This window comes from Populus trichocarpa, chromosome 17, assembly GCF_000002775.5.
Source record: "Populus trichocarpa isolate Nisqually-1 chromosome 17, P.trichocarpa_v4.1, whole genome shotgun sequence".
NCBI lineage: Eukaryota > Viridiplantae > Streptophyta > Magnoliopsida > Malpighiales > Salicaceae > Populus > Populus trichocarpa.
In genome coordinates, this window is record NC_037301.2 from 13,631,878 (window position 1) to 13,659,426 (window position 27,549).

At 34.4% G+C, this 27,549-nt stretch overlaps 1 protein-coding gene and 1 long non-coding RNA gene across 7 annotated transcripts; one reads left to right on the forward strand and one right to left on the reverse strand.

The window, feature by feature from the left end:
* The first annotated feature begins 3,101 nt into the window (after positions 1-3,101).
* LOC127904517 (uncharacterized) lies at positions 3,102-25,112 on the forward strand. The gene is made up of 2 exons (XR_008057790.1): positions 3,102-3,202; positions 24,794-25,112. It is a non-coding gene; the product is annotated as an uncharacterized LOC127904517 (long non-coding RNA).
* Positions 20,740-26,931, reverse strand: LOC18106597 (GDSL esterase/lipase 1). 6 transcript variants are annotated; one of them, XM_052448640.1, is made up of 6 exons: positions 26,789-26,931; positions 22,437-22,669; positions 21,977-22,098; positions 21,584-21,814; positions 21,227-21,488; positions 20,740-21,140 (listed from the first exon to the last, which is right to left on the reverse strand). In XM_052448640.1, the coding sequence occupies exons 1-6, from the start codon at positions 26,800-26,802 to the stop codon at positions 20,917-20,919; spliced, it is 1,086 nt and encodes a 361-aa protein (XP_052304600.1). In that variant the 5' UTR covers positions 26,803-26,931; the 3' UTR covers positions 20,740-20,916. The 6 variants fall into 6 exon arrangements, with proteins under 6 accessions (XP_052304600.1, XP_052304601.1, XP_052304599.1 ...); XM_052448641.1 differs by lacking the exon at positions 22,437-22,669 and having other exon boundaries at positions 26,556-26,867; XM_052448639.1 differs by lacking the exons at positions 21,977-22,098; positions 22,437-22,669 and adding an exon at positions 25,836-25,957 and having other exon boundaries at positions 26,556-26,860.
* Positions 26,932-27,549: the final 618 nt, after the last annotated feature.

Genomic DNA, 27,549 nt, shown 5'->3' on the forward strand with positions numbered 1-27,549 from the left:
GAAGTTTATTGGTAAGGGAGCAATTTTGAATCGATCCAATTTTTCTTTACTTGTAACTAAACAGTTCTGAGCTGACACGGTTCAAGCTGGACCACTTACAAATTGGATCCAAAAAGGTACCATTGAAAATCCCAAATTCACAAATAAAAGAAAAATGACACTGAAATTGGAATGGTAGGTATTTTGGTGGCGGAAAGTAAACGAAATTAGTTGATGAATACCATTAATGCAATTGGTTGGATTTGAACAAGTTATTTTCCCCAATTTTAGGGTCTTCCTAATGACCAATAAGGTTTAGGTTTATGCATTCTTTTGGTTCAAGTAACATGAAATCGAGTACATATGAGATGACTAGCAATCAATGATTTAGAAATATTGGGATTTTACAGAAGTTATAACCAAAGGCACCGACGAGTTAATGTTTGAAAAGGACACTAGTTGGTAATATGTACGATTTTCCGTAGGAAATATTGGAGTCCACGACGATGGAGGAGAATCCAGGGATGATTAGCATTTAACACAACATAACATGTATAAAAATTGAAGAAACACGTGTTGGAAAATGTTGCAACATGGAAGTTTTTCGCCTTGACTATGGAGGCTTAAGATAAAACCAGAATGAATAATCTTCAAAGAATAGAAAGAAAGACATAGATTCTAGTAACCAGATGTTGTTATTAAGATTGATATAATAACGTTCTACAGCTATATAATCTTGAAAGATTGGTTATTAAATTATTATATGACGTTTCTTGAATAATTTTAAATTATTTTCTAATATTCCATCTGCTTTGAGGGATCACATGTATATGGTTTGGGAAAGTTTTATATCTGATTCATTTTATCCTTGAGTTTTAAATTTTTCATGATAGTTATGCATCTTGTCCTTGTGTTTTTCATGTTAGTATATCCTTATAGTTTAATTATCATTTGAATTTCCAGTTCAAATCCTTGTCAAGGAATAATGATGAAGTTTCCGTGCATGAAAATTGTTTGTTATTTCTTACAAAACAAAAGGACACGCGATGGTCAAAATCTTGTTCCCGGCAGCCTCACAGAAGGATAGGGTTCGAGGTCTCAAAGACAGAAGCTAGCTTACGATATCAAAAGCCGTCAATGGATCAAATCGAAGACTGATTTGTTGGAAATTAATATATCCAAACCAGATAACAAGATTGGTCCATCGTCATCCCTGTACAATACGCATGCAGTTGCATTAAAAATTCAGCAAATAAAAGAGTTCAGAACCAGGAAAGTGGTAATTAATTAATGAAGAAATCCCATCTAACTCACCCACGAAACTCTACATTTTATAATGGTAGTTGAATTAGTGGCCGCTCTACTTTTCTAATGGTATTGCCCTAAGATCATGACTGTCCTGATCAAGAGCAAGCAAAGATTAATTTTGTCCCAAATTTCCTCTCTTGTGGAGGTGGAGCATTCAATGGCTAGAGAAGTTTCTGCAGTTTCTTCTTCTGTTTTTAGCCTTCCTTCCTCTTCACTCTGTATTTTTCATAGATAAAAAGAGAGAGTAGCTTGTAGGAAACATAAACTATTATTTATAACTCCAAGGGAGAATTAATTAGCATTCCACGAAGCCATAGTCAGAGAATACACTACACCAGATGATGGGCTTAAACTGTGAAGATCCTTTGGCAACTTATACATTTTTTATTGGGCCAAGCACCAAAACACATTTAATTACAGGCAAGAGAATCTAAAAAAAATATATATATATAATTACACCCTTGGATTATCATGTTAACCTCTCTTTGTAGATGGTCCCTAACAATCTTGGTGGTCAGAGGATTTTTTTTTTTTTTTTGTATACATAGATAACACCAGCTCACTCAAAAGTATCTATGTAAGAAAACTAATTCAAAGATACCTGATCATAAAAATAAAAAAATAAAAAATTCAGTATCATTTCAACATAACAAATTTAAAATATTTTTTGGGAAGCAGATGAGATTATTCATCATCATATGCATCTTTTTTATTAATAAGAAATAAGGGGAAAACAACTTAAAGAAGAAAAAAAACCAATGGCCCATTGGGCTATCAAACCTGTTATTTTTTTTTAATTTTATATTTTAATATTTATTTTTATTGAAATTTTGCATTAATTTTTTTTTATTTCATCTTTCAACCTTTAGTTTTGTGAGTTTTTATTTTTATTATCATGTAATTAAATAAAAACTAATATTTAAAAATATATTAAACCCAATAAAATTTATAATTTAGATGGGGATGAATGAAAAAAAATAAAAATGAGAGGAATGAGGGTATGTGACAGCTAGCAATTATGTACACCAGGACTACAGATAATTTTCGTGTTTTCATAGATGGTCAAGAATGACGGGAAGGGAGATTGTTTTGAGAGATGCAAACTGCTTGCACCATTTTAAAGAAGGTCTGGTATTTCCAATTCTGAATATTTCGAGTCTTTTGCTTTATTTATTTCTGATCATTCCCCTTCAACTATGTAAAGTGAAGAGACATGATGCATTAATTTAATTTGGAAAATTAATGATTGTTCAATTAATTACTCTTCGGTTTCATTTCTAAGAGGTTTCCACTTTCCCTCTTTCGTTGTTTTGGCTCGAACACACACAAACATATGGAAGAAGAAGACATCGTTGATGGGATATATATTTTTTTCTCACCCTTTTTCTGGTTCGACGAGCAATGTCAAATGGATCATAGCGGGTAAAGAAATATAAAGGCTCGAAAATAGTGTTGGGCAACCCGAAAGGCTCGAAATAAAGCGTTCGGACTTGGTTTCCATATTAACCCAATTTCTTAAGTTCTCGTTTATGATTTCCACTTAGTTATACACTCCTTTTGGGCCTAACATTTGATGTGAATTTAATAGCACATTAGATTCGACCATCTAAAATTATTTCAGTTTAAGACAAATCAGTAACATAGTCAGATAGGTTGTCTGATCCTGAATTTGTTGGTGTGCATGGTGAAATTCTGCTTAAATGTAAAGGTGAATCAGATAATTAAAACTGTTTTAAGGTTGCACAACAAAATTCAAGCACGCTTCAGTACTAGAGTTCAGTGGTAGAGTCTAAAGCCTGAATCTACTTAGCTTCGAAGCATGAAATTCAGTCATATTCCAGGTGCAGAACGGGTAATCAAAGTCATCTCCTGTCCGGGAATAAGTTTTGAGCTATTTCTTGAACAGTGTTTTCAGGTTGTAAGGCTTGACGATTTTAGGACTCCCATCCCACATTAGCTTTGCAAACTGATAGTTGGCCTTTTCGGTTGGATGAAGTTCATCAAAGAAGAAATATTGGCTAACGTTATCGCACAGTTGGTATACTTTCAGGCCGCAAGCAAGCAAGGAGCCTCTCAATGGACCGCTGCCACAGCATGCCATTTTCACCTCTTCGAAACCTTCACACAAAAATGTAGAATTGGAATCAGATAGTCCTAACATCATATTAGCAGATAAAGGAAACAATGTCAGCTAGAGGCTTCACCATATTTTGAAGGGTTATTGAAAATTGCAGTTGCTGCAGTGTATGCATCAAAAATTGAATAAGTATATCCTTTTAGTTGGCTCTTCTTAAGCTCTTTAAGAGCTTCAAGGAGTGCTCTATTGTGTAGTTTGCCAGCAGCGTAAATTGTTCCATGCAGCCAGAGCCACCTGTGCTGGATAGTTTTTGTGCTCGAGAGAATGGAAAACAACCCAAAGGAATCAACTTTGATAGGCCAAATTTCCTTCCCCCTATCTTATAAATTTCCTGAGACACCAAAATTAATGCAATCTTAGTTTGATGAACTTGGGGAAGAAAATGAAATAAAGAATTAATTCATGTGATCGGAACATGTTAATTACTTGGATCACGGTTGTTATGTTGCCAATAACCATCTTGACATACTCTTTTTTGGAGTAGGATTGAAGCAGAGTGGAGTTTGTGATGAAAGGTACCAAGTAGTCGTTGCTTCCAATGCTGAACATGTAAACAGCTGTGGATAACAATGTCTTAATTTCTGAAGCTCCTAGTTTTTTCCTTAGCTGCTTCTCCATATTCTTGAAATTACGTAATTGAGTTTTAAGGCCCATAATCTATGAAGGAACAAGCGGGAAAAATGAAAAACAAATATAGTATAAGTAATCATGCAACTTAAGAGATGGATAACTTTATATGAATTCAGGTTTATGCACACAGATTAATTCAAGCTAAATCCAGTCCAACAGGCAGGAAAAATTTAGCAATGGAGCACATACCGGTCCTTGATTATTTTCAACGAGAGCACCAGCTCCCCCTGATGCAAAGTTGACTCCATTTGTGAATTGATGGTTGCCGGGTTGTAAATATGGTGGAATTAATGGTAGCTTTGCAAATTCAGCTGCAACAAAGTTACAAGAATCATTTTGCCAAAAACATATTGTGTCAGTAATAATAAGCTGTAAAGAACAATCGAAAACAAACTAGATTTTAAGGATGCGGTTGAAATTGTGCGTGGCATGTAGACTTGCTTTGAAGGAACCTTGGCCCCCCAGATTTTTCATAAAGCTGAATTTGAGTCTTAGACTTGGGAGTCTTTAAATTAAAAATACAAACAGGGCCCCCAAAACTTCAGTTAATTTACTTTGACCTAATTTTATTATATCATAGTTAATCATAACAACAACCTAACAGATTAATTTGATGACCCGCTAATCCGTGATATGGAAATTCAATATATATATATCCAACAATCTATTTCAAAACAGAAAGAAAAGAGCAGAAATTAAAAAAAGGGAGAAGAAAAATTGCCAAGTATTGTACTTAACAATAAAATCTGGAATTAATCGACCATCACTGACCCTTCCTGTGGGATGCTTAAAATATGTCTCTCCATATGGAAAGATATTTAGTTTGGCAAGGCTAGTGTTGCTAGTGTTGAGATAAATATTATTCCCAGCATCATAAAAGGAATCTCCAAAGATAAATAAAGCACCATGAGAGTAACTGTGGCAGCTTGTTGGGACTAGAAAACTTGCACAGAGCATCAAGAAACATAAAATGCTGGACCTTGAACTCCCCATGTTTTTAGTGCTTCACTCTCTATTAAATCTGATCCTCAATCTCCTCTTTAATACATAGACAAAAGAGAAGTGAGCAGTGGTAGGGTGGGTCCGTAATAGTTTCTGTTGGCTGCTTCTGGTCAGTGGGGAAGAGGAGTTGCTGCTGGTTTTGGGTTGATGGTTGTTTGTGGGTAAATTCGGGCGGAGATGATTTTTCTCGTCGGGGATTAAAGTTCTAGAGGCTGGGTGGTGCTTTGTGGATGAGTTGGTGTTGAGTGGGGTTATTGATTTGGCGGGAGCTGTGAGAGGAAGGAGGTTCTGAAGTTTCAATGGCATTCATGGATTCTGGTCAAAGAAAAACGAAAGGTGGAGGCTTTTGTTCTGGTTTTTAGTAGATTTTTTTTTAATGATATTTATTAGAGAATAATATAAATCATATCTTAACATCTCATAAAATAGTTTAAATTATTGAGCTGAGATGGTTTTTTGACATGGTATCAGAGCTTTGATGACCAAGTGATCATGAGTTAGAATTTTACCATCCTTATTTATTTGATAAGGACAGCCTTGATGATCAAGTGATCACGAGTTAAAATCTCATCATTTTTATTTATTTGATAAAAATTAAGTACAAGATGGTGTGAGCCTATATAAGTTTTAAGCTCAAAAAACTTTTAAATAAAGGGTATATTAGAGAATAATAGTAAAGGAGGAGAAAATTCCAAGAAAAAAAAAAACAATAGAAAACTGTTTGAAATGGGGCCCCTCAATTGTAATAAAAATGTTATCTTTCATTTTCAAACCTTTTCAATTTTCAATTTTTTATCTTTAAATCAAAATTTTAAATATATATATAATTTCTGATTTTCAAATCAAATTTTTAAGTTTTATTTTATTTTTTGTTTGAAAAAACATCTAGAAATAAATTACAACAATTATCCTCTTTTTACAATACTCATTATATAAAGACATTTTAAAAATCATATTCATTTAACTTTGTGTAGAAAAATTGTAAAAAAAACCACAGGAAAAGAGGGATTTTCTTTAATGAAGGCTAAACATGGTGTCAAATAACGCCACGACTGAGCAAAAGAAAGTAATCAATTTGGGATCTAGACAAATAAAAATGATAAAATCAACTTGTAATTTGTTGGATGAAAAACGAAATGATCAACTTCATATCCATGTAAATGAAATGATTAACTTGGGATGATTTATTAAATGAAAAATAAAAATATCAACTTGAAAATCATATAAATTAATAAAGAGATCAACTTAGAATTTACACAAACAAAAATTACATGATCAACTTAGGATCCTTCTAATAAAAAATAAAAGAATCAACTTTGGATTCATGTTAATGAAAGGTTCAACTTGAGATCCACATAAACAAAAATGACAAGATCAACTTCGAATCTATCAGATGAAAAATAAAATGATTAATTTAGGATCCATGTAAATAAAGTGATCAACTTGGAATCCACGTAAATAAAAATAACAGGATCAACTTGGGATATGTCACATGAAAAATGAAAAGATTAACTTCGAATCCATGTAAATGAAAGGATTAACCTTGGATCTACATAAACAAAAATGATTTTTTTTTTATAATCATTGAGAGTACATTGAAAAGGCCATAAAACTAATAGCCAAAGTGAAATACACGAACATGAAAAAAGAAAAAAGAAAAAAAAACAGACTTAGGAAAAAAAGGAAAAAAATTGATCTACTACAGCAAACAACAAAAAGACTACCTAAGATTTCTTATTACACCACAATTTGATGCCATCAGAAGATTTTAAGAGGTCATTTCCTGTATAAGTGAAATTTGAATTCAGAGTATGCAACCAAGTAGCAACCCGATGAAGGATGGTGGAGAAACAATCAAACAAGCTTATAGTTCCCTTCTCAAAAACAATTTTGTTCCTCAACAACAACCAAATACCCCAAGTAGTACTACTAGAAATTAGTGTACAAGCTAATCTTTGGAATTTGTCTTGCACCATTTCGGGCCACTACAGAAGCAGCGAGTCAAGAGCGCTCGGTAAACAACATTGGATACCCCACCAATCCAAAACTTTCATCCAAACACTCCTAGAAAAGTTAAAATGTATAAAAAGGTGCTCTGAGGTTTCCAAATCTGAGCTGCAAAAGACACATGAAGTTTGTGTGGCAGGCAAAACATTCCGGTGATGGAGAAAAGCTCTTGTACTAACTTTATCCTGGATTGCCAACCAGAGAAACACCTGAACTTTCAGAGGGGCCCCTTTAATCCAAACATTGGCTTCAAAAACTCTATCATTCGCAGAGGAGGTATTATCAATTAGGGTGCAACAGGACTTAATTAAGAAGCTTCCATCAGAATTATATGGCCATATGAGTTTATCTTTTCCTTGCCGAATTATCATTGGCTCCAGCATTGAGAGCAAATGATGATATTGTTTCTCTTCATAAGATAAGAGGTTTCTACGCCAAACCAAATTCCATCACCAATGATCATTCATCCATTGACCCATCTCATTAACCAAACCATTCTGAATAGTAGAAATTTGGTAAAGCCTAGGGAAAATGCTATGCAAAACATTTGATTTTATCCACACGTCAGACCAAAAGAGAATGGAGGATCCATCTCCAATCATGAATTTGATGTTTTCACGCAATACTAAGCCGATAACACTGTTTGGATCCAGATTGACAAAACATCTTTCCAAAATGGGGAAATATGACCATGCAATTTTGGGATTCCATTCTCGAAAATTGGGGAGTAAAAATGGGTTGTTACCTGTTTCCATAAGGCATGGCCTGACAAGCTTAGCCTCCATATCCATTTGAAAGCTTGGATATATTTTTAGACATTAAAGAACCCAACCCAAGGCCTTCTTCTTTTCTTGCTTTTACCACAATACGCCACTGCACCTTGCAAATTTTCTTCTACTTCGCCACTCCAGACCATAAGAATCTTCGTTGAATAGAGGTTAGTATATTACAGAAACCCTTCAGTATAAGAAAAGAAGACATATAATAGACTGGCAATGAACTCAAGACACTTTTGATTAGGCAAATATGCCCTGCCATACTAAGTATACCACCTCTCCACATGCTCAACTTTCTTCTGAAATTCTTAATAATAGGCTTCCATGTAGACAACCTTCTAGGATTGGATCCTAAAGGCATGCCCAGATAAGAGCAACGCAAGGAATCAAATCTGTAAAAGACTGAAGATGCCATACTAACACAAGTATCTTCCCCAACATTTATGCCAATTAAAGAGCTTTTGTGGAAGTTAATGTGCAAACCTGAAAAAATAGCGAACCACAACAGAATCATTTTAACTGTTTTGACCATGTGAAGATTAGCAGGCATGAAGATCAAAGTGTCGTCTGCATATTGCAGATGACTGAGGCAAAAGATGTCTCCAAAAGGGATACCTTTGAAAAGATCATTTGTAGTTGCTCTTTGAAACAAAACAGATAATCCCTCTACTACAATTAGAAAAAGAAACAGAGAAAGGGGGTCACCTTGGCGAATCCCACGGCCCATCAAGAATTCCTTAGAAGGAGATCCATTAATCAGCACTGATAATTTTGCAGTGGAGATGCAAATGTTGATCAAATTTATCCATTTTTCACCAAAACTCATATGCCTCATAACCTGCTCTAAATAATCCCATTGTACAGTGTCGAAAGCTTTATGAAAATCCACCTTAAAGATAAGGCTCGGCACCCTGCATCTTTTCAAGGAATGAACCGCTTCGTTAGCAACCAAAAACCCATCAATTATTTGCCTCCTTGCCAAGAAAGCTGTTTGATTCTCACTGATAAGGTCATGCATAACCGCTTTCAGACGGCTAGAAAGAACCTTATCCATTATCTTGTAAATGTCGTGAATCAAACTAATAGGCCTGAAATCTTTGAAGCCAGCCGGGGAAGCTGTCTTCGGAATTAGATGGACATAAGCATGATTGACTTCTTTTGGAAGCCTACCTGTTTTGAAAAAATTATTGGCCAGATCTAACAAATCATCTGCAATGAAATTCCAAGCAAGCCTGTAGAATTTGAAATTGAAACCATCTGGACCAGGACTCTTGCTCCCATCACAATCCCAAACACTCTGCTTTAATTCTTCCAAAGTGATATCTCGCTCCAAACTAGCTGAAGAAGAAGCCGAGAGTGTTTTAAAACCAACGGGCCCTAAACCAATTCGGAATCTATCAGGGCTTCTGAATAAGTTGGAGAAGAAGCTAACTGCCGCATCTTTTATGATCGGTAAGCCTTCAACAACATAACCATTATGAACCACTTTCAGGATATGGTTTTTAGCCCTCCTGAAGTTAGCAACTAGATGGAAGAAACGCGTGTTGCGATCACCCAGGCGACACCAAACTTGGCGAGACTTTTGCTGCCTCATGCTTTCTATATTCAAGTTACATTGCCACTACTTCCTGATTAATGAATCAAGCAAGTTCTGCTCTACAGTAGATAATTGCCCATACTCTGATTTTTGTTCTATAACTGAAATATTGCTTTGAATCGATGCCAAAGCAGTCTCCTGATTCCCAATCCCAATCCTGTTCCACTGTCTCAGTCGAATTGCTATAAAGTTGAGCTTTTTAATGAGCTTGAACTGACCTAAAAATTCATTGCAAGCTTCATCCCATATACCTTTTATGATATCTTTAAAATTCGGATGATAAAGTCAACAGTCCATGAATTTGAAAGGAATCCAACTTTTTTCTACGGGTAAAGCTTCTAGGATTAAAGGGCAATGATCAAAGAACCCTTTTGGATCAACTTGGGACATGGTGGATTTGTAATCCATTTAAATGAAGGGATTAACTTGGAATCCATGTAAGTATAATTGGATCAACTTGGGATATATCAACTTGAAATTCATGTTAATGAAGTTACCAACTTGGGATCCACACAAATAAAAATGAAACTATCAACTTGGGATCCAAATCTATTACATGCTATCGGAAAGAAAATTGACATCTGAATTATTGACTTAACTTGAAAAATTGCCAATTGAAACAAAATTGCCATCGAACTGATGGCGATTTACTCGATGGAAAATTTAAAAGCATGTAATAATCGCCAGAAAATATCTAGCTCCAGAAGTATAAGTAAATAGGAGCTGATTTTTTTCATTGGGGATTAAAGTTCTAGAGGTTGGGTGGTGCTTTGTGGACGAGTTGGTGTTGAGTGGGGTTGTTGATTTGAGAGGAAGGAGGTTCTGAAGTTTCAATGGCATTCATGGATTCTTGTCAAAGAAACACCAAAGGGGGCGGCTTTTTAGTAGATAAGATTTTTTTTCTTGTTTTTAGTAGATAAGATTTTTTTTAATGGTTTTCTATAGTTTCCTTTTCCTTTTCTTTTTCTTTTTTCTTTGTCTATATTTTCTCTTGAGGCTCTCATCAATCTCTTCTCTCTTCTTTTCCTCGTATTCTTTCTCAAAATTTTCTTCTGATTTTCCCCTTGGACTTTTCTCTCTCCCTTTACTCCGAAACTAAGCCCCTCTATTTGTACTAAAAATGTTATCTTTTATTTTCAAAATTTATAATCTTTAAATAAAAAATAAAAAACTATAATTTCCAATTTTCAAATCAAATTTTCAATTTCTTTTATTATTCATTTTATATTTGAAAAAATAAGCTTTAAAAATAAGATAAGTACGTTATGACAATTTTCCTCTTTTTACAATACTAACTATATAAAGAATTTTAAAAAATCATTTTCATTTAACTTTATGTAGAAAAATTATAAAGAAAAAAAATATATAACTTGAAAAGAGGGGTTTTCTTTCTTGAAAGCTATATATGGTGTCAAATAATGCCACAATGGAGCAAAAGAAAATGATCAAATCCAAATAAACAAATATAACAAGATTAACTTAGGATTTGTTGGATGAGAAATGGAAAGATCAACTTCGGATCCATGTAAATGAAAGGATCAACTTGAGATGATCCATCGGACAAGAAACAAAAAGATCAACTTGGAATTGACACCAACAAAAACAACAGGATCAACTTGGGATCCGTTAGATAAGAAATGAAATGATCAACTTAAGATCCATGTAAATGAAGGGCTCAAATTGGGATGCACATAAATAAAAATGACAGGATTAACTTGGGATTCGTAAGATGAAAAATGAAATGATCAAATTGGATCCATATAAATAAAGTGATCATCTTAGGATCCACGTAAATGAAAATGACAAGATCAACTTGAAATATGTTAGATAAAAAATGAAAAGATCAACTTGGATTCCATGTAAATGAAGGGATTAACTTGGAATTCACATAAACAAAAATGACAAGATCAATTTGAGATATGTTGGATAAAAGGATCAGCTTGTAATTCATGTAAGTGAAGGGATTAATAACTTGGAATCCACTTAAACAAAAATAATGGGATCAACTTGGGAAATGTTGGATAAAAGAATCAAGTTGGAATCCATGTAATTGAAGGGATCAACTTGAGATCCACAAAAAAAGGGGGGGTCAACTTGGAATCCAAATCTATTAAATGCTATTGAAAAGAAAATTGTCATCAGAATCATAGACTTCACTTGAAAAAATGCCAATTGAAAAAAAAATTCCATCAAAGTGATGGAATTTACTCGATGGAAAATTTGAAAGAAAATTGTTCTTGCCATCGTATTGATGAGCTTTGTTTGAAATAAAATGTCTTTTGAGAGAAAATTTTCATTAAACTGATGGACTTTACTTGAAATGAAAATGTCTTTTAAAAAAAACTATCACTGAATTGATAAAGTCAACAACAGAGCACTCCCTAAAGCTCTCAAAGAGCTTAAGAGCCAACTAAAAGGATGTACTTATTCAATTTTTGATGCCTCCGCTGTAGGAACTGCAATTTTCAATAACCCTTCAAAATATGGTGAAGCCTCTAGCTTACAGAGTTTCCTTTATCTTCTGATATGATGTGAAGACTATCTGATTCCAATTTCACATTTTTGTGTGAAGGTTTCGAAGAGGTGAAAATGGCATGTTGTGGCAGTGGTCCATTGAGAGCTTCCATTACTTGCAGCCACAAAGTATACCAACTACGCGATAACGTTAGCAAATATTTCTTCTTTGATAGAATTCATCCAACCGAAAAGGCCAACTATCAATTTGCAAAGCTAATGTGGGATGGGAGTTGTCACGGGGTAATTTTTCGCTCTCGAATAAACCTGTGCGGCAGCCTAGTTCCTCACTAGACTCAGCCTTCCCTCGCCAATCCCACTCGTGTTTGCCTAGTAACTAAGCAAGCGGAAGACACAAGTAGAATAAGATAATCAAAGTGCACAACAAGCTTTACATGAACTCTTTCCCAACCTTTATTGATCTCGTACACAAAGGAAACTATACACAAATCCATATGTGTGCTATGCACAAAGATTGCATGCTACACCAAGCTATCTCTACCTAGTGCTCTCTACATGTTCTTGCATGCCCCTACATGCCGAACATACCCCAAGCATGCAGCTACATGCCCATACATGCCGCCCCCTCAACCAAGAGCTACAACAAGTATTTATAGACAAGCATTTACAAGGCACACCCCTCATTCCTACTTTTAAGGAAGTAGTGGGACACTATCTCACCCATGTTCACCCATGAACATAGTGGCCCCATTATCTACCAAGTAGTGGGTAGTTTTCCCCCATGATCTTAGTGGGTTGAGAGCAACCCCTAGTCAGCCCCCACGTTTTCAGCCCCCATGATCCCATGATCTTGGATATCCATAACTGCCACTAACCCATGTTCTGCATGTTCACCTGGCAGCCCCATCTGTCAGCTCTTGCTGCGTCATCTGTTGAGTCACTCACATGCCTTGGACAGTCCTTCGTCCAAGTTTCAGATCATGCCAAGTCGAGCCCCTGACTTGCACAAGCTGTTGCGCGCTGCCGTATTCGCATCTGCGTGCAGGCTGCCAATGTCTTCGCTGCCGAATTCCTCGACAGCCCCTGTTCTCGTCAGCCTAAGCCCCTGACGAGTTTTCCTGCCTGGCTTGGACATTCTATCGTCAAGCCCATGTTCGTCAACAATCTGCGCTGCCGATTTTTTCCACTGTTGGCATGGCTGCCAGCACCCTTAGGCCCTGTTTTGGACAGCCTGCCGAAGCGTGCACCTCGTGCACATTTGACACTGTTACAGGAGTCCTAAAATCGTCAAGCCGTACAACCTGAAGACACTGTTCGAGAAATAGCTCAAAACTTATTTCCAGACGGGAGATGACTTTGATTACCCGTTCTGCACCTCGAATATGACTGAATTTCATGCCTCGAAGCTAAGTTGATTCAGGCTTTAGACTCTACCACTGAACTCTAGATTTGGGCTTGCACTCATAAGATTTTGCATACAATAATGGACATTACCTCTATCCAAAAACCTAGACAAATGATGGGTTATGGATCTATCTTATATATAAACATCTTAGCATTTTCATTCCTTCTCAACATGAGATATTTACCACTCATGTGTACAGTTTCCTTCTCTTTATACTAATTATTCAATGCCAGCAGAGGCGGCCTGATTTGGGAAATAAAATTGTCAGTGGAAAGACTAATTTATAACTTACTATTCTTTAAAAAATGGTGAGTGGGTATTGTTCCTGTCGGGAAATTGTCTTGTAAATGTTCATAAAGAGGCCGTAGTCTAAGGATAGCATATATACTGAATGCATTGTAATGGAGCCAAAGAATTACTTGTTCATTTTTTAACTTCCTTCTCTGTTTCAGAGAAATCATAAACACTGATTCAGTACTTGAACTAAGACATAATCATGATAAAGTAATATACCAGCAGAGACAAGAGTGTTTTTCAAGCTTTACTCTATCATATCTTTCAAACGAAAGTTTACCAATGAAAATAGACAGAAAACCCTCCAAGCACCATACTGATTTGCAAGATCGTTGAATTATGAACATAAACTATTGAAAAAACTAATTAACAATCAAAATAGTTACAATCACGAGTAAGAGCTGGTGTCCTACCACATGACAAATAAACACCGAAATTTATGTGATCTAAAGGGGATTTCATCATACTATAAGATCTAGCAGAAAACATTAATATCTAGAAACTTGCAGTTGCTTGAGCTACGACTGATCTCCTTCTCCATATAGTAATTATTCAGAATCGAGAGAGAAGGCCTGAATTGGGAAGTTCAAGAGTCTCTTAGGTCGAAGAAATCCTGCAGGTAGGACGCTGGTCTTGTCTCCTTGGTATTGTTCTTCTTAGTCTGTTTTCCAATTACCAAAATTTCTGTTTTAAGCGCCCGTCCAAACTCCTCCGAAAACCCCCGTTTCCATAAATCGTTGTTCGAACACAAACTCTGCATCCTCGAGCTAACGCATGCCATTCTAGCCACATCAGTGCAGGAAGTAACTCCAAAATCTTGAGCTTTAAATCAGGTGGTAGACGCATAAAGCAAGGCGGAAGAGTCACAACAGTCTTCTCAGAAAGTTGTATGGTCAACGGCAAAAGAAGGTGATCCTTCACAGTTTTCCATAAATCATAAACTTCACTCGTCCTATCCTCCTCAAGACAATTTCTCCGCAGCAAATCCAAAACCGGGCCAAATCTCTGCTGATCCAATGTCAGATAAAGCTTCGATCTACTCTTCGCTAAAGATCCTGAAACTACAACACAATCATTGATTGCCGTCCTCCGCATACTCAAAACAATTGATTCAGAAACATCCTTTTTGGATCAATTTAAAAAAAAAATTGCCGGTCAAGGGAATTTAAGGCTTTTTATTTTTTAAAATATAGTAAAAAATTCCAATGTCAAGGGAATTCAGAAACATCCAATGTCAGATATCTTTACCCTTAGAATCTAAAAAAATAAAACATCAATTTAAGGGTCTCTGTTATTTTTAGTTTGGTTACTTTTTTTTTTTTTGTTAATTTCATAACCATTAGGGATAATTTTATCTTTTTATTTAATTAATATATTTTAAAATTCAAAAAGACTTTGGTGCTTAGAGTGTAGAGTGTGGGAGGTGTGCGACATCTCATGATAACAAAACTTGAAAAAAAAAAAAAAAACTTGTCCTTTCAACTTATGTTGAAAGCGATACCGACTTCTTTTCCTCTTGATGAGGTGGATTGATAGAGTAAATTCTATCAATTCGATGACAGTATGCTTTTAGATAACATATTTATTTCAAGTAAAGCCTATTAGTCAAATGACAAATTACGTTCTCGATTGATTCAAGTAAAGTCCATCAATTCGATGATAGTTTTTTCTTAAATGATATTTTTATTTCAAGTAAAGTTTATTAGTCTAGTGACAATTTTCCCTCAAAAAAACATTTTATTTCAAACAAAACCCATCAGTCTAATAGCAAAAATATTTTTCTTTTAAATTTTCCATTGAGTAAATCGCCATTAGTTTGATGGCAATTTTTTTTTCAATTGGCAATTTTTCAAGTGAAATCTATATTTCAGATGTCAATTTTCTTTCCAATAGCATTTAATAGATTTGGATCCCAAGTTGATAGTTTCATTTTTATTTGTGTGGATCCCAAGTCAATCCCTTCATTTACATAGATTCCATGATTCTTTTATCTAACACATCCTAAGTTGATCCAATCATTTTTGCTTACATGGATTCCAAGTTAATCTCTTCATTTACATGGATTATTAGTTGATCTTTTTATCCAACATATCCCAAGTTTATCCAATCATTTTTGTTTATGTAGATCCAAGGTTAATCCTTTCATTTACATAGATTCAAAGTTGATCTTTTAATTTTTTATCTAACATATCCCAAGTTGATCTTGTCATTTTCATTTATGTGGATTCCAAGTTGATCACTTTATTTACATGGATCCTAAATTAATCATTTTATTTTTCATCTGACAAATTCGAAGTTGATCCCGTCATTTTTGTTTATGTGAATCTCAAGTTGAATCTTTCATTAACATGAATTCAAAGTTGATTCTTTCATTTTTTATAAAAAAGGATCCCAAGTTGATCCTATAATTTTTATTTGTGTAGATTCTAACTTGATCTCTTTATTTATATGATTTTCAAGTTGATATTTTTATTTTTCATTTAATAAATCATCCCAAGTTAATCATTTCATTTACATGGATATGAAGTTGTTCATTTCGTTTTTCATCCAACAAATTACAAGTTGATTTTATCATTTTTATTTGTCTAGATCCCAAATTGATTACTTTCTTTTGCTCAGTTGTGGTGTTATTTTGATAGAGCACACGGGGGAGGGAGAGAGAGAGGGACAAGAAGAAATAAAGAAGAAAAAATAAAAACTTTATCTTCCCCTGTTACACGTCCTAGGAAGAAGAAGAAGGAACAATGTCGCTTAAAACGATACTGTTTTGTTTTTTGTTTTTTTTAACATGAAACGACGTCGTTTTAGACAAAACACGCCGGTTCATTTAAATAAAAAATGGTGCCAAAACATATCAACTTCCAAATCAGTCCTCAATTCGTCCTTTGTTCATTTAAGTCCTCAAGTGCAATTTTGATTTTAAGAATCAATTCAATTGCATCCCTATCAACTTCAATCGTCAGCCCTAAAGTTGGCTGCCCTTTTCACTTTAGTCCTTGGTTTTGAATTTGTGTATTTTGACCCTCAATTGATCAATAAACTTCAAATTTTTTTAATTTGGTCCCTGATTCGGTTAATTTCAGTTTCTCTATTTACGTGTACTTAGAATCCATATAAATGAAGGGATTAACTTGGAATCCACGTAAACAAAAATGACAATATCAATTTGAGATATGTCGGATAAAAGGATCAGCTTGTAATTCATGTAAATGAAGGGATTAATAACTTGGAATCCACTTAAACAAAAATGATGGGATCAACTTGGAAAATGTTGAATAAAAGAATCAACTTGGAATCCATGTAATTAAAGGGATCAACTTGAGATCCATAAAAACAAATAAAGGGATCAACTTGGAATATAAATCTATTAAATGCTATTGAAAAGAAAATTGTCATCGGAATTATAGACTTCACTTGAAAAATTGCCAATTGAAAAAAAAATTCCATCAAAGTGATGGAATTTACTCGATGGAAAATTTGAAAGAAAATTGTTATTGCCATATATTGATGAGCTTTGTTTGAAATAAAATGTCTTTTAAGAGAAAATTCTCATCAGACTAATGGACTTTACTTGAAATAAAAAAATATCTTGTTAAGAGAAAACTATCACTGAATTGATGACGAAAATATAATTTAAAAAAAAAATCGCATGAAGGAAATTTGTCGTTAAACTAATAGGCTTTACTTGAAATAAAAATATTATATAAAAAGCAAATTGTCATCAAATTAATGGAATTTACTTTAAAATAAAATACTATTAGAAAGAAAATTGCAATTGAAATGATGAGCTTTACTTGAAACAAGATTTGAAGGAAAATTGTTGTTGACATTTGATTGATAGGCTATGCTTGAAAAGTTTCCATTTAAAGAAAATTTTCCATCGGGTTTTACTTGAAACCAAAAATATTATTTGAAAGAAATTTTCATCAAACTAATATATATTTTAGAGTTAAATAAAAATGATTTTGTCACCAAATTGATGGCTTCAAATGCAAATATCATTCTTTGTTAGGCGTGAGACAAACAAGTCAAAATGAGACACAAACAATATTAAAAATAAAAGGATTGTCCAATTAATTGCTCGAACTTCCCCATGCCATCTTTAACCTCTAGTTCTAAATCATGCAACTGATTAAAATATTAGGGTCATTTATTTGCTTGCATTTAGCTTCAAAGCAGGCAATCTGGTTTTTGAGCCCCTTTATACCTTTCTGCCTTGACTTTGACACGTGTTAATAATTTTTTGTGTAGAAGTTTGATTTGCTTGTAGGATTGTCCCAAGTGATATTGTTCATATTCTTTGCTTACTTTTCATCCATATCATGATAAGATTGTTTCCTCAACAACTCATAACTCATGATGAAGTTTTTCAAATTATCATTTAGTTATTGTAATTTTCATTGATTCAAACAAGCATAATTGTCCCAACTCATCTAAATGTGTTTATTTTTTATAGAAGTCATGCCATATTGAGACACATGCATCACCATAATTGTTTTGGCCAAGAAATATGCAAACTCAGTCAAATTATAAAGATTTTATTTTGAAACATTTTATTTATGAAATCTACCTTTTTCTTATTTTAGAACTGTCGCACGTGTGCGGCATCGCAGCGATCGAAATCCACTCTCAAATCCTAAATGTTGGTATTCTGGAAAAAATCGGGAAAAATAGGGAGGCAAGGAATTCTTATCTCTTATCTGTGGAAAGCATGAATGGGAGTCAGCACCTATTATTTTGGTCACTAGGAACCTTAACTAGTCTCAGAGATCGGGTACAGAGACTAGTTGCGTAAAGGGAAGATATTATCACCCCACCCTACCTAAGGTAGGCTGCATTGTTTAATTGTCTGATATATATTAAGGTGTTGTTGTGGTTTCTAATTGTTGGTCTGTCTACAGTTTAAGAAAAGTTCTCCTCAGTAAAGAGAATCTTATATTATCGGGTAAAACCTAACTGTTCTATGTCACCTAAAGAAAGCTATCTTTTTAATATCAAGAATAAATCTAACGTATAAGCTCGTAATCCTTAATATTAAAAGAAAACAAAATTAGTTTTTTAGAATTTTTGAAATATTGTCCTAGTTCTCGTGACTTTAATAAACTAATAATTAAAGCCAAAATACATGCTAATATCTATTTTTGAATTTTTATTGTATGAAAATATGATATGATTTTTTTTTGAGATACTTAGCCGTATGTTTGAAAACAAAAATATATTATTTTTTTTCAATGTTTTGACGAAAACTGGGTATTTTAATACTGGATTTGTATCTTTACGGTATAAAAATACAAACCAATACTAAGCAAAATTTAGTATAAAAATACGAGGGAAAATCACATATATATTTTTTAAAACAATAATTTTGAAGAAAATTTTTTTTTTTTTCGGACTGGACCCAGCTCGGCCCATGTGACTGGGCTGGACCCATCAAGCCCAGCCGTGCCACTGGCCCAAGCAAGTGACCCGGCTGGCTGAGGGACCAGGCACGCATGAATTTGTTTCACGCGTGCATGAACAGTGCGAAGGTAATTAAATTACCTTCGCAGTGTACATGCTCATTTGCAGATAAAAGAATGACGAAAACGAACGCACCTGGTTTCTAGAAAACTGAAGATGATGACAATTCTGGTCTTAGTTTCTTGCGTTCTTTTTGTTCTTCTGGACTTTCTCTCTGTGTTTCTTCCTTTGCTTCGGTTTCTTTTTCTTTTCTTTTTCCTTGCCTCTGGTTCTGCAGGTCAAGGGACAGCAGCGATGGATGCTGGTTGCTGTTGGGTTTCTCTTGCTTCTGTTCCTTTGTTCCTCTGTTACCGTCTCCCTATGTTGCCCAGTTCTCCTTCGTGTCTCCCTCTGTTTCTTTTTTATTCTCCCTGTACTCACTCTTTTTCTCTCCCATTCCTCTGTTTTTCCTCTTCTTTCCCTTTGTTCTCCTCTATTACTCCCTCTCTGTTTTCTTTTTTTACTGCTCCCCACTTTCTCTCCTGTCCTGCTCACTCTGCCTCCCCGTTTTTCTTTCTGCCTTTTTCCTCCCCTCCCTTCTCTGTGTTTTCCTTTTCTTTTTCCCTCTCTGTTCTCTCTTTCTCCCTCCCCCACTGTTCTCTTTGGTTCGGTCCCTCCTCTGCTTTTATAGCTAAAGGATGCAGGCGTTTTCGGTAACGGTCGGCGTCTCTTTCGTGGACGTTTAGCAGGCGTTTCTTTCTCTGGCTTTATAGCCGAATAAATGCCATACGTTTCAGTATTAGAAGCTGGGGCTAGTTGTTTCCTCTGCTGAAACGGTTCCCTGGTGCAACGAAGAAGATGATGAATAATGTCATTAAAACGGCGCCGTTTTGGGATGTGAAATGGCCACTTCCAGTTTGGTCACTCAAGTTCTATACTTTTGTAGTCAAGTCCTTAGGTAAATTATAATTTGACCCCTGAACTTTAATTTCTTCCAAATAAAGACCAGATTGACTTCAAAACAATTATTTCTTGCTATCAAACCCTCCATAAATTCAATTAAACCTTCAATAAAATTTAATTGAGTTCATAAATATATGATTTTGAACTTTTCTTTCTCAAATTGAATCTTTCTTGTCAACAGGCTCTCATCAGTCAAAAATATACTGTCAAATTTTAATTCTTATATTTTTGAACTTCATCAAACAATTTCTAGTTATTTTAAAGGCATTCCAGCATACTTTTCTTGTTCCTATTATTTTTTAGATTTCTTCTAAATATTTTTTTGATATATTTTTTTATATTTTCTCATTTTTTATGTGGGAATTCAAAAATAAATAACAACAAGTATCAAATCACAAATCTTAACCATCTTGTTGAAGTAGGTCCAATCAATAAAATAAAATTGTGGAGATGTAAATTTGAAACAAAGTGCAAAATTCATTTCTCGGTGAAAGACAAAAACCATGTTATTCAAGGACAAAGATACAATTTTTGAAGTTTTGCTGGCATGGGCGTTGGTTGTTTGTCCCAAAATTTTGACTGCTTTTGAAAATGCATGGCTCACATGGATTCTAAAGAGATGAAAAGCTAAGAGGTTTTATTCCGAATGAGAGTTTTGGCTTTAAAAAGAAGATCATCGTATTCTTGCTTCACGTATGTTGATCTTGCTCATTTATTAGTAAGAAACTTACAAATCTCAATGTCATAAGAAATTTTATTGTCCGATACAAATACAATTCTAGAGTTCAGTGCTAGAGTCTAAAGCCTGAATCAACTTAGCTTCGAAGCAAGAAAATGAAATTCAGTCATATTCCAGGTGCAGAACGGGTAAACAAAGTCATTTCCTGTCTGGGAATAAGTTGAGCTATTTCTCGAACAGTGTCTTCAGGTTGTAAGGCTTGACGATTTCAGGACTCCCATCCCACATTAGCTTTGCAAATTGATAGTTGGCCTTTTCGGTTGGATGAATTCCATCAAAGAAGAAATATTCGCTAACGTTATCGCACAGTTGGTATACTTTCTGGCCGCAGGTAATGGAGCCTCTCAATGGACCCCTGCCACAGCATGCCATTTTCACCTCTTCGAAACCTTCAAACAAAAATGTGAAATTGGAATCAGATAGTCCTCACATCATATCAGCAGATAAAGGAAACTCTGTAAGCTAGAGGCTTCACCATATTTTGAAGGGTTATTGAAAATTGCAGTTCCTGCAGTGTAGGCATCAAAAATTGAATAGGTATATCCTTTTAGTTGGCTCTTAAGCTCTTTGAGAGCTTTAGGGAGTGCTCTGTTGTGTAGTTTTGAAAGCACTGTAACTTCTTCCATGCAGCCAGAGCCACCTGTTCTGACTATTTCTAGTGCTCGAGAGATTGGTGGACAACCTAAAGGAAGCAACTTTGATAGCCCAAATTTCCTTCCCCCTATCTTATAAATTTCCTGAGACACCAAAATTAATGCAATCTTAGTTTGATGAACTTGGGGAAGAAAATGAAAAAAAGAATTAATTCATATGGTCCGAACATGTTAATTACTTGGATCACGGTTGTTATGTTGCCAATAACCATCTTGACATACTCTTTTTTGGAGTAGGATTGAAGCACAGTGGAGTTTGTGATGAAAGGTACCAAGTAGTCGTTGCTTCCAATGCTGAACATGTAAACAGCTGTGGATAACAATGTCTTAACTTCTGAAGCTCCTAGTTTTTGCCTTAGCTGCTTCTCCATATTCTTGAAATTACTTAATTGAGTTTTAAGGTCCATAATCTATGAAGGAATAAGCGGGAAAAATGAAAAAAAAAATAGTATAAATAATCATGCAACTTAAGAGATGGATAACTTTATATGAATTCAGGTTTATGCACACAGATTTATTCAAGCTATATCCAGTCCAACAGGCAGGAATAATTTAGCAAAAGGAGCACATACCAGTCCTTGATTAGTTTCAACGAGAGCACCAGCTCCGCCTGATGCAAAGTTGACTCCATTTGTGAATTGATTGTTTCCGGGTAGTAAATATAGTGGAATTAATGGTAGCTTTGCAAATTCAGCTGCAACAAAGTTACAAGAATCATTTTGTCAAAAACATATTGTGTCAGTAATATTAAGTTTGAAAACGAACTAGATTTTAAGGATGCGGTAGGAATTGGGCGTGGCATGTAGACTTGCTTTGAAGGAACCTTGGCCCTCCAAATTTTTCATAAAGCTGAATTTGAGTCTTAGACTTGGGAGTCTTTAAATTAAAAATACAAAAAGGGCACCCAAAACTTCAGTTAAAAATACAAATGGGCTTCATATGGAAATTCAATTATATATATATATTTCAAAACAGAAAGAAAAGAGCAGAAATTAAAAAGGGAGAAGAAAAATTGCTAAGTATTGTACTTACAAATAAAATCTGGAATTAATCGACCATCACTAGCCCTTCCTGTGGGATGCTTAAAATATGTCTCTCCATATGGAAAGATATTTAGTTTGGGAATGTTAGTGTTGAGATAGATATTATTCCCAGCATCATAAAAGGAATCTCCGAAGATAAATAAAGCACCATGAGAGTAACTGTGGCGGCTTGTTGGGACTAGAAAACTTGCACAGAGCATCAAGAAACATAAAATGTTGGACCTTGAACTCCCCATGTTTTGTAGTACTTCACTCTCTATTAACTCTGATCCTCAATCTCCCCTTTAATACATAGACAAAAACTAAGTGGCAAATGGTACGGTGGGTCTGTAATAGTTTCTGTTGGCTGCTTCTGGTCAGTGGAGAAGAAGAGTTGCTGCTGGTTTTGGGTTGATGGTTGTTTGTGGGTAAATTCGGGCGGAGATGATTCGGGCGGAGATGATTTTTCTCGTCGGGGATTAAGGCTCTAGAGGCTGGGTGGTGTTTTGTGGATGAGTTGGTGTTGAGTGGGGCATTCATGGATTCTGGACCCTGGTCAAAGAAAAACGAAAGGGGGCGGCTTTTTTTCTTGTTTTTAGTACATAAGATTTTTTTTTTAATGGTTTTCTATTGTTTCGTTTTCTTTTTCTTTGTCTGTGTTTTCTCTCGAGGCTCTCATCAATCTCTTCTCTCTTTTTTTTCCTCATATTCTTTCTCAAAATTTTCTTCTGATTTTCCCCTTGGAATTTTCTCTCCCCTTTTACTCCGAAACTAAGCCCCTCTATTTTGTACTAAAAATGTTATCTTTTATTTTCAAACCTTTTCGAATTTCAATTTTTAGTATTTAAATAAAAAATAAAAAATTATAATTTCCAATTTTTCAAATCAAATTTTTAATTTCTTTTATTATTTATTTTATATTTGAAAAAATAAGATTCAAAAATCAGATAAATTATGACAATTGTCCTCTCTTTACAATGCTCATTATATAAAGACTTTTAGAAAATTATTTTCATTTAATTTTATGTAGAAAAATTGCAAAGAAAAAAAATATATCACATGAAAAGAGGATTTTCTTTCTTGAAAGCTATACATGGTGTCAAATAATGCCACAATAAACATGATCAATTTGAGATACATACAAACAAAAATAACAAGATTTAACTAAGGATTTGTTGGATGAGAAATGAAAAGATTAACTTGGGATCTATGTAAATGAAAGGATCAACTTGAGATGAATCATCAGATGAGAAACAAAAGAATCAACTTGAAATCCATATAAATGATATAAATGAAGGGATTAACTTAGAATTTACACAAACAAAAACAACAAGATCAACTTGGGATCCATCAAATAAGAAATGAAAGAATTAACTTAGGATCCATGTAAATGAAAGGCTCAACTTGAGATGTATATAAACTAAAACGACAGGATTAACTTGAGATCTATCGGATGAAAAACAAAATGATCAAATTAGGATTCATATAAATAAAGTGATTAACTTGGGATCCACTAAATGAAAATAGAAAAATCAACTTGGAATATATCAGATGAAAAATGAAAAGATCAACTTAGAATTCATATAAATGAAGGGATTAACTTGGAATCCACGTAAACAAAAATGATGGGATCAACTTGGAAAATGTTGGATAAAAGAATCAATTTGGAATCCATGTAATTGAAGGGATCAACTTGAGATCCACAAAAAGAAAAATAAAGGGATCAACTTGGAATCTAAATCTATTAAATGCTATTGAAAAGAAAATTGTCATCGGAATTATAGATTCACTTGAAAAATTGCCAATTGAAAAAACAAATTCCATCAAAGTGATGGAATTTACTCGATGGAAAATTTGAAAGAAAATTGTTGTTGCCATGTATTGATGAGCTTTGTTTGAAATAAAATGTCTTTTAAGAAAAAAAAATTATTAGATTGATAGACTTTACTTGAAATAAAAAAAATATCTTTTAAGAGAAAACTATCACTAAATTAATGAGCTATACTTGAATCGAAAATGTTAATTTGAGAAAAAAATATCACATGAAGGAAATTTATCGTTGAACTAATAGGCTTTACTTGAAATAAAAATATTACATAAAAAGCAAATTTTTATTGAATTAATAGACTTTACTTTAAAATAAAATACTATTAGAAAGAAAATTGCAATTGAAATGATGAGCTTTACATGAAACAAGATTTGAAGGAAAATTGTTGTTGACATTTGATTGATAGGCTATGTTTGAAAAGTTTCCATTTAAAGAAAATTTTCCATCAAACTAATGGATTTTACTTGAAACTAAAAATATTATTTGAAAGAAATTGTCAGGGAATAAGTTTTGAGCTATTTCTCGAACAGTGTCTTCAGGTTGTAAGGCTTGACGATTTTAGGACTCCCATCCCACATTAGCTTTGCAAATTGATAGTTGGCCTTTTCGGTTGGATGAATTCCATCAAAGAAGAAATATTCGCTAACGTTATCGCACAGTTGGTATACTTTCTGGCCGCAAGTAATGGAAGCTCTCAATGGACCACTGCCACAGCATGCCATTTTCACCTCTTCGAAACCTTCACACAAAAATGTTAAAATGGAATCAGATAGTCCTCACATCATATCAGCAGATAAAGGAAACTCTGTAAGCTAGAGGCTTCACCATATTTTGAAGGGTTATTGAAAATAGCAGTTCCTGCAGTGTAGGCATCAAAAATTGAATAGGTATATCCTTTTAGTTGGCTCTTAAGCTCTTTGAGAGCTTTAGGGAGTGCTCTGTTGTGTAGTTTTGCAAGCACTGTAACTTCTTCCATGCAGCCAGAGCCACCTGTTCTGACTATTTCTAGTGCTCTAGAGATTGGTGGACAACCTAAAGGAAGCAACTTTGATAGTCCAAATTTCCTTCCCCCTATCTTATAAATTTCCTGAGACACCAAATTAAATTAATGCAATCTTAGTTTGATGAACTTGGGGAAGAAAATGAAATAAAGAATTAATTCATATGGTCTGAACATGTTAATTACTTGGATCACGGTTGTTATGTTGCCAATTACCATCTTGACATACTCCTTTTTGGAGTAGGATTGAAGCACGGTGGAGTTTGACGTGAAAGGTACCAAGTAGTCGTTAGTTCCAATGCTGAACATGTAAACAGCTGTGGATAACAAAGTCTTTACTTCTGAAGCTCCTAGTTTTTGCCTTAGCTGCTTCTCCATATTCTTGAAATTACTTAATTGAGTTTTAAGGTCCATAATCTATGAAGGAACAATCGGGAAAAATGAAAAAAAATATATAGTATAAGTAATCATGCAACTTAAGAGATGGATAACTTTATATGAATTCAGGTTTATGCACACAGATTAATTCAAGCTAAATCCAGTCCAACAGGCAGGAATGATTTAGCAGTAGGAGCACATACCAGTCCTTGATTAGTTTCAACGAGCGCACCAGCTCCCCCTGATGCAAAGTTGACTCCATCTGTGAAATGATGGTTGCCGGGTTCTAAATATAGTGGAATTAATGGTAGCTTTGCAAATTCAGCTGGAACAAAGTTACAAGAATCATTTTGCCAAAAACATATTGTGTCAGTAATAATAGGTTGTCAAGAACAAACGAAAACAAACTGATTTTAAGGATGCGGTAGGAATTGGGCGTGGCATGTAGACTTGCTTTGAAGGAACCTTGGCCCTCCAAATTTTTGATAAAGCTGAATTTGAGTCTTAGACTTGGGAGTCTTTAAATTAAAAATACAAACAGGGCACCCAAAACTCCAGTTATTTTACCTTGACCTAATGTATAAATCCTTGTAATTTTCTCACGGGCCCCCATTTATTTTGTTCTACCTCTGTCTAAAACACTATGATGCCAAGTTTCAGTATGATAAGAGAGACAGTACGAATCCTCAAAATGTTCCTTGATCAAATCTTTCCCTCCATATCTACTTATTCTCCATAATACATTCAGCTTCATTTTTTTTCCTACAATTTTTAGAGTATTTTTTGACAAGTCAAACCAGTCATTAATTGGCTTATGAGAAAAGAATCTATTAATTAACTAGTGATCAATATAGAAATTCAAAACAGAAAGAAAAGAGCAGAAATTAAAAGGGAGAAGAAAAATTGCAAAGTACTGTACTTACAAATAAAATCTGGAATTAATCGACCATCACTAGCCCTTCCTGTGGGATGCTTAAAATATGTCTCTCCATATGGAAAGATATTTAGTTTGGGAATGTTAGTGTTGAGATAGATATTATTCCCAGCATCATAAAAGGAATCTCCGAAGATAAATAAAGCACCATGAGAGTAACTGTGGCAGCTTCTTGGGACTAGAAAACTTGCACAGAGCACCAAGAAACATAAAATGTCGGACCTTGAACTCCCCATGTTTCTAGTGCTTCACTCTCTATTAACTCCGACCGTCAATCTTCCCATGTTCCTAGTACCATCTCTTATAGTATTCACCACGTAGCTCACAACTGTATGTGGTAGAAGTCATTTAGTGATCAATTAGTAATATTGTTTTTTAATTCCTTAATCTTGCATGCCAAGAAACTAGTCTTGCATACCAAGAAACTAGTCTTGCATACCAAGAAGCTACTTTTCTACATTAATTAATGCTTGCTTTAACAGACCTGCTAAGGAAACACATAAGATTAATATTTTATTTTTAAAAAAATACCACATCACAATTTCAAACATGTACTTACTCTGCCTATGATCCATAATGACTTACGTTTACAAAATGGATTTTCTCATGCCACTGGTCTTGTTCAAATATGGCAGCTGTAATCTGCAAAAGAGCTGCTTATAATTTTATTTTATTTTTGTGGTAATGAGGTGTTTGTGAGGTCAAATTAATTTGTTCAGAGTTAATTAGTTTTGTAATGTCTTGGATTACATATTATAACATTATTTTTTAGACTGAAACTCAAGGGGATAGTTTAGTGGTAAAGATCTTGGGCTTATGCTCCCTTTTAATTTCAGGATCGAATTTCACTCGTTACAATTGCTTAGAGCCATGCTCCCTGGTGTAAAAATCTATGACTTACTCTGTTTTTGTATGAGAAACTTCTGTGGGCATGGGCGCGAGAGTACGGATAGCCACCTTTTAGTCCAACAAAATAACAATAA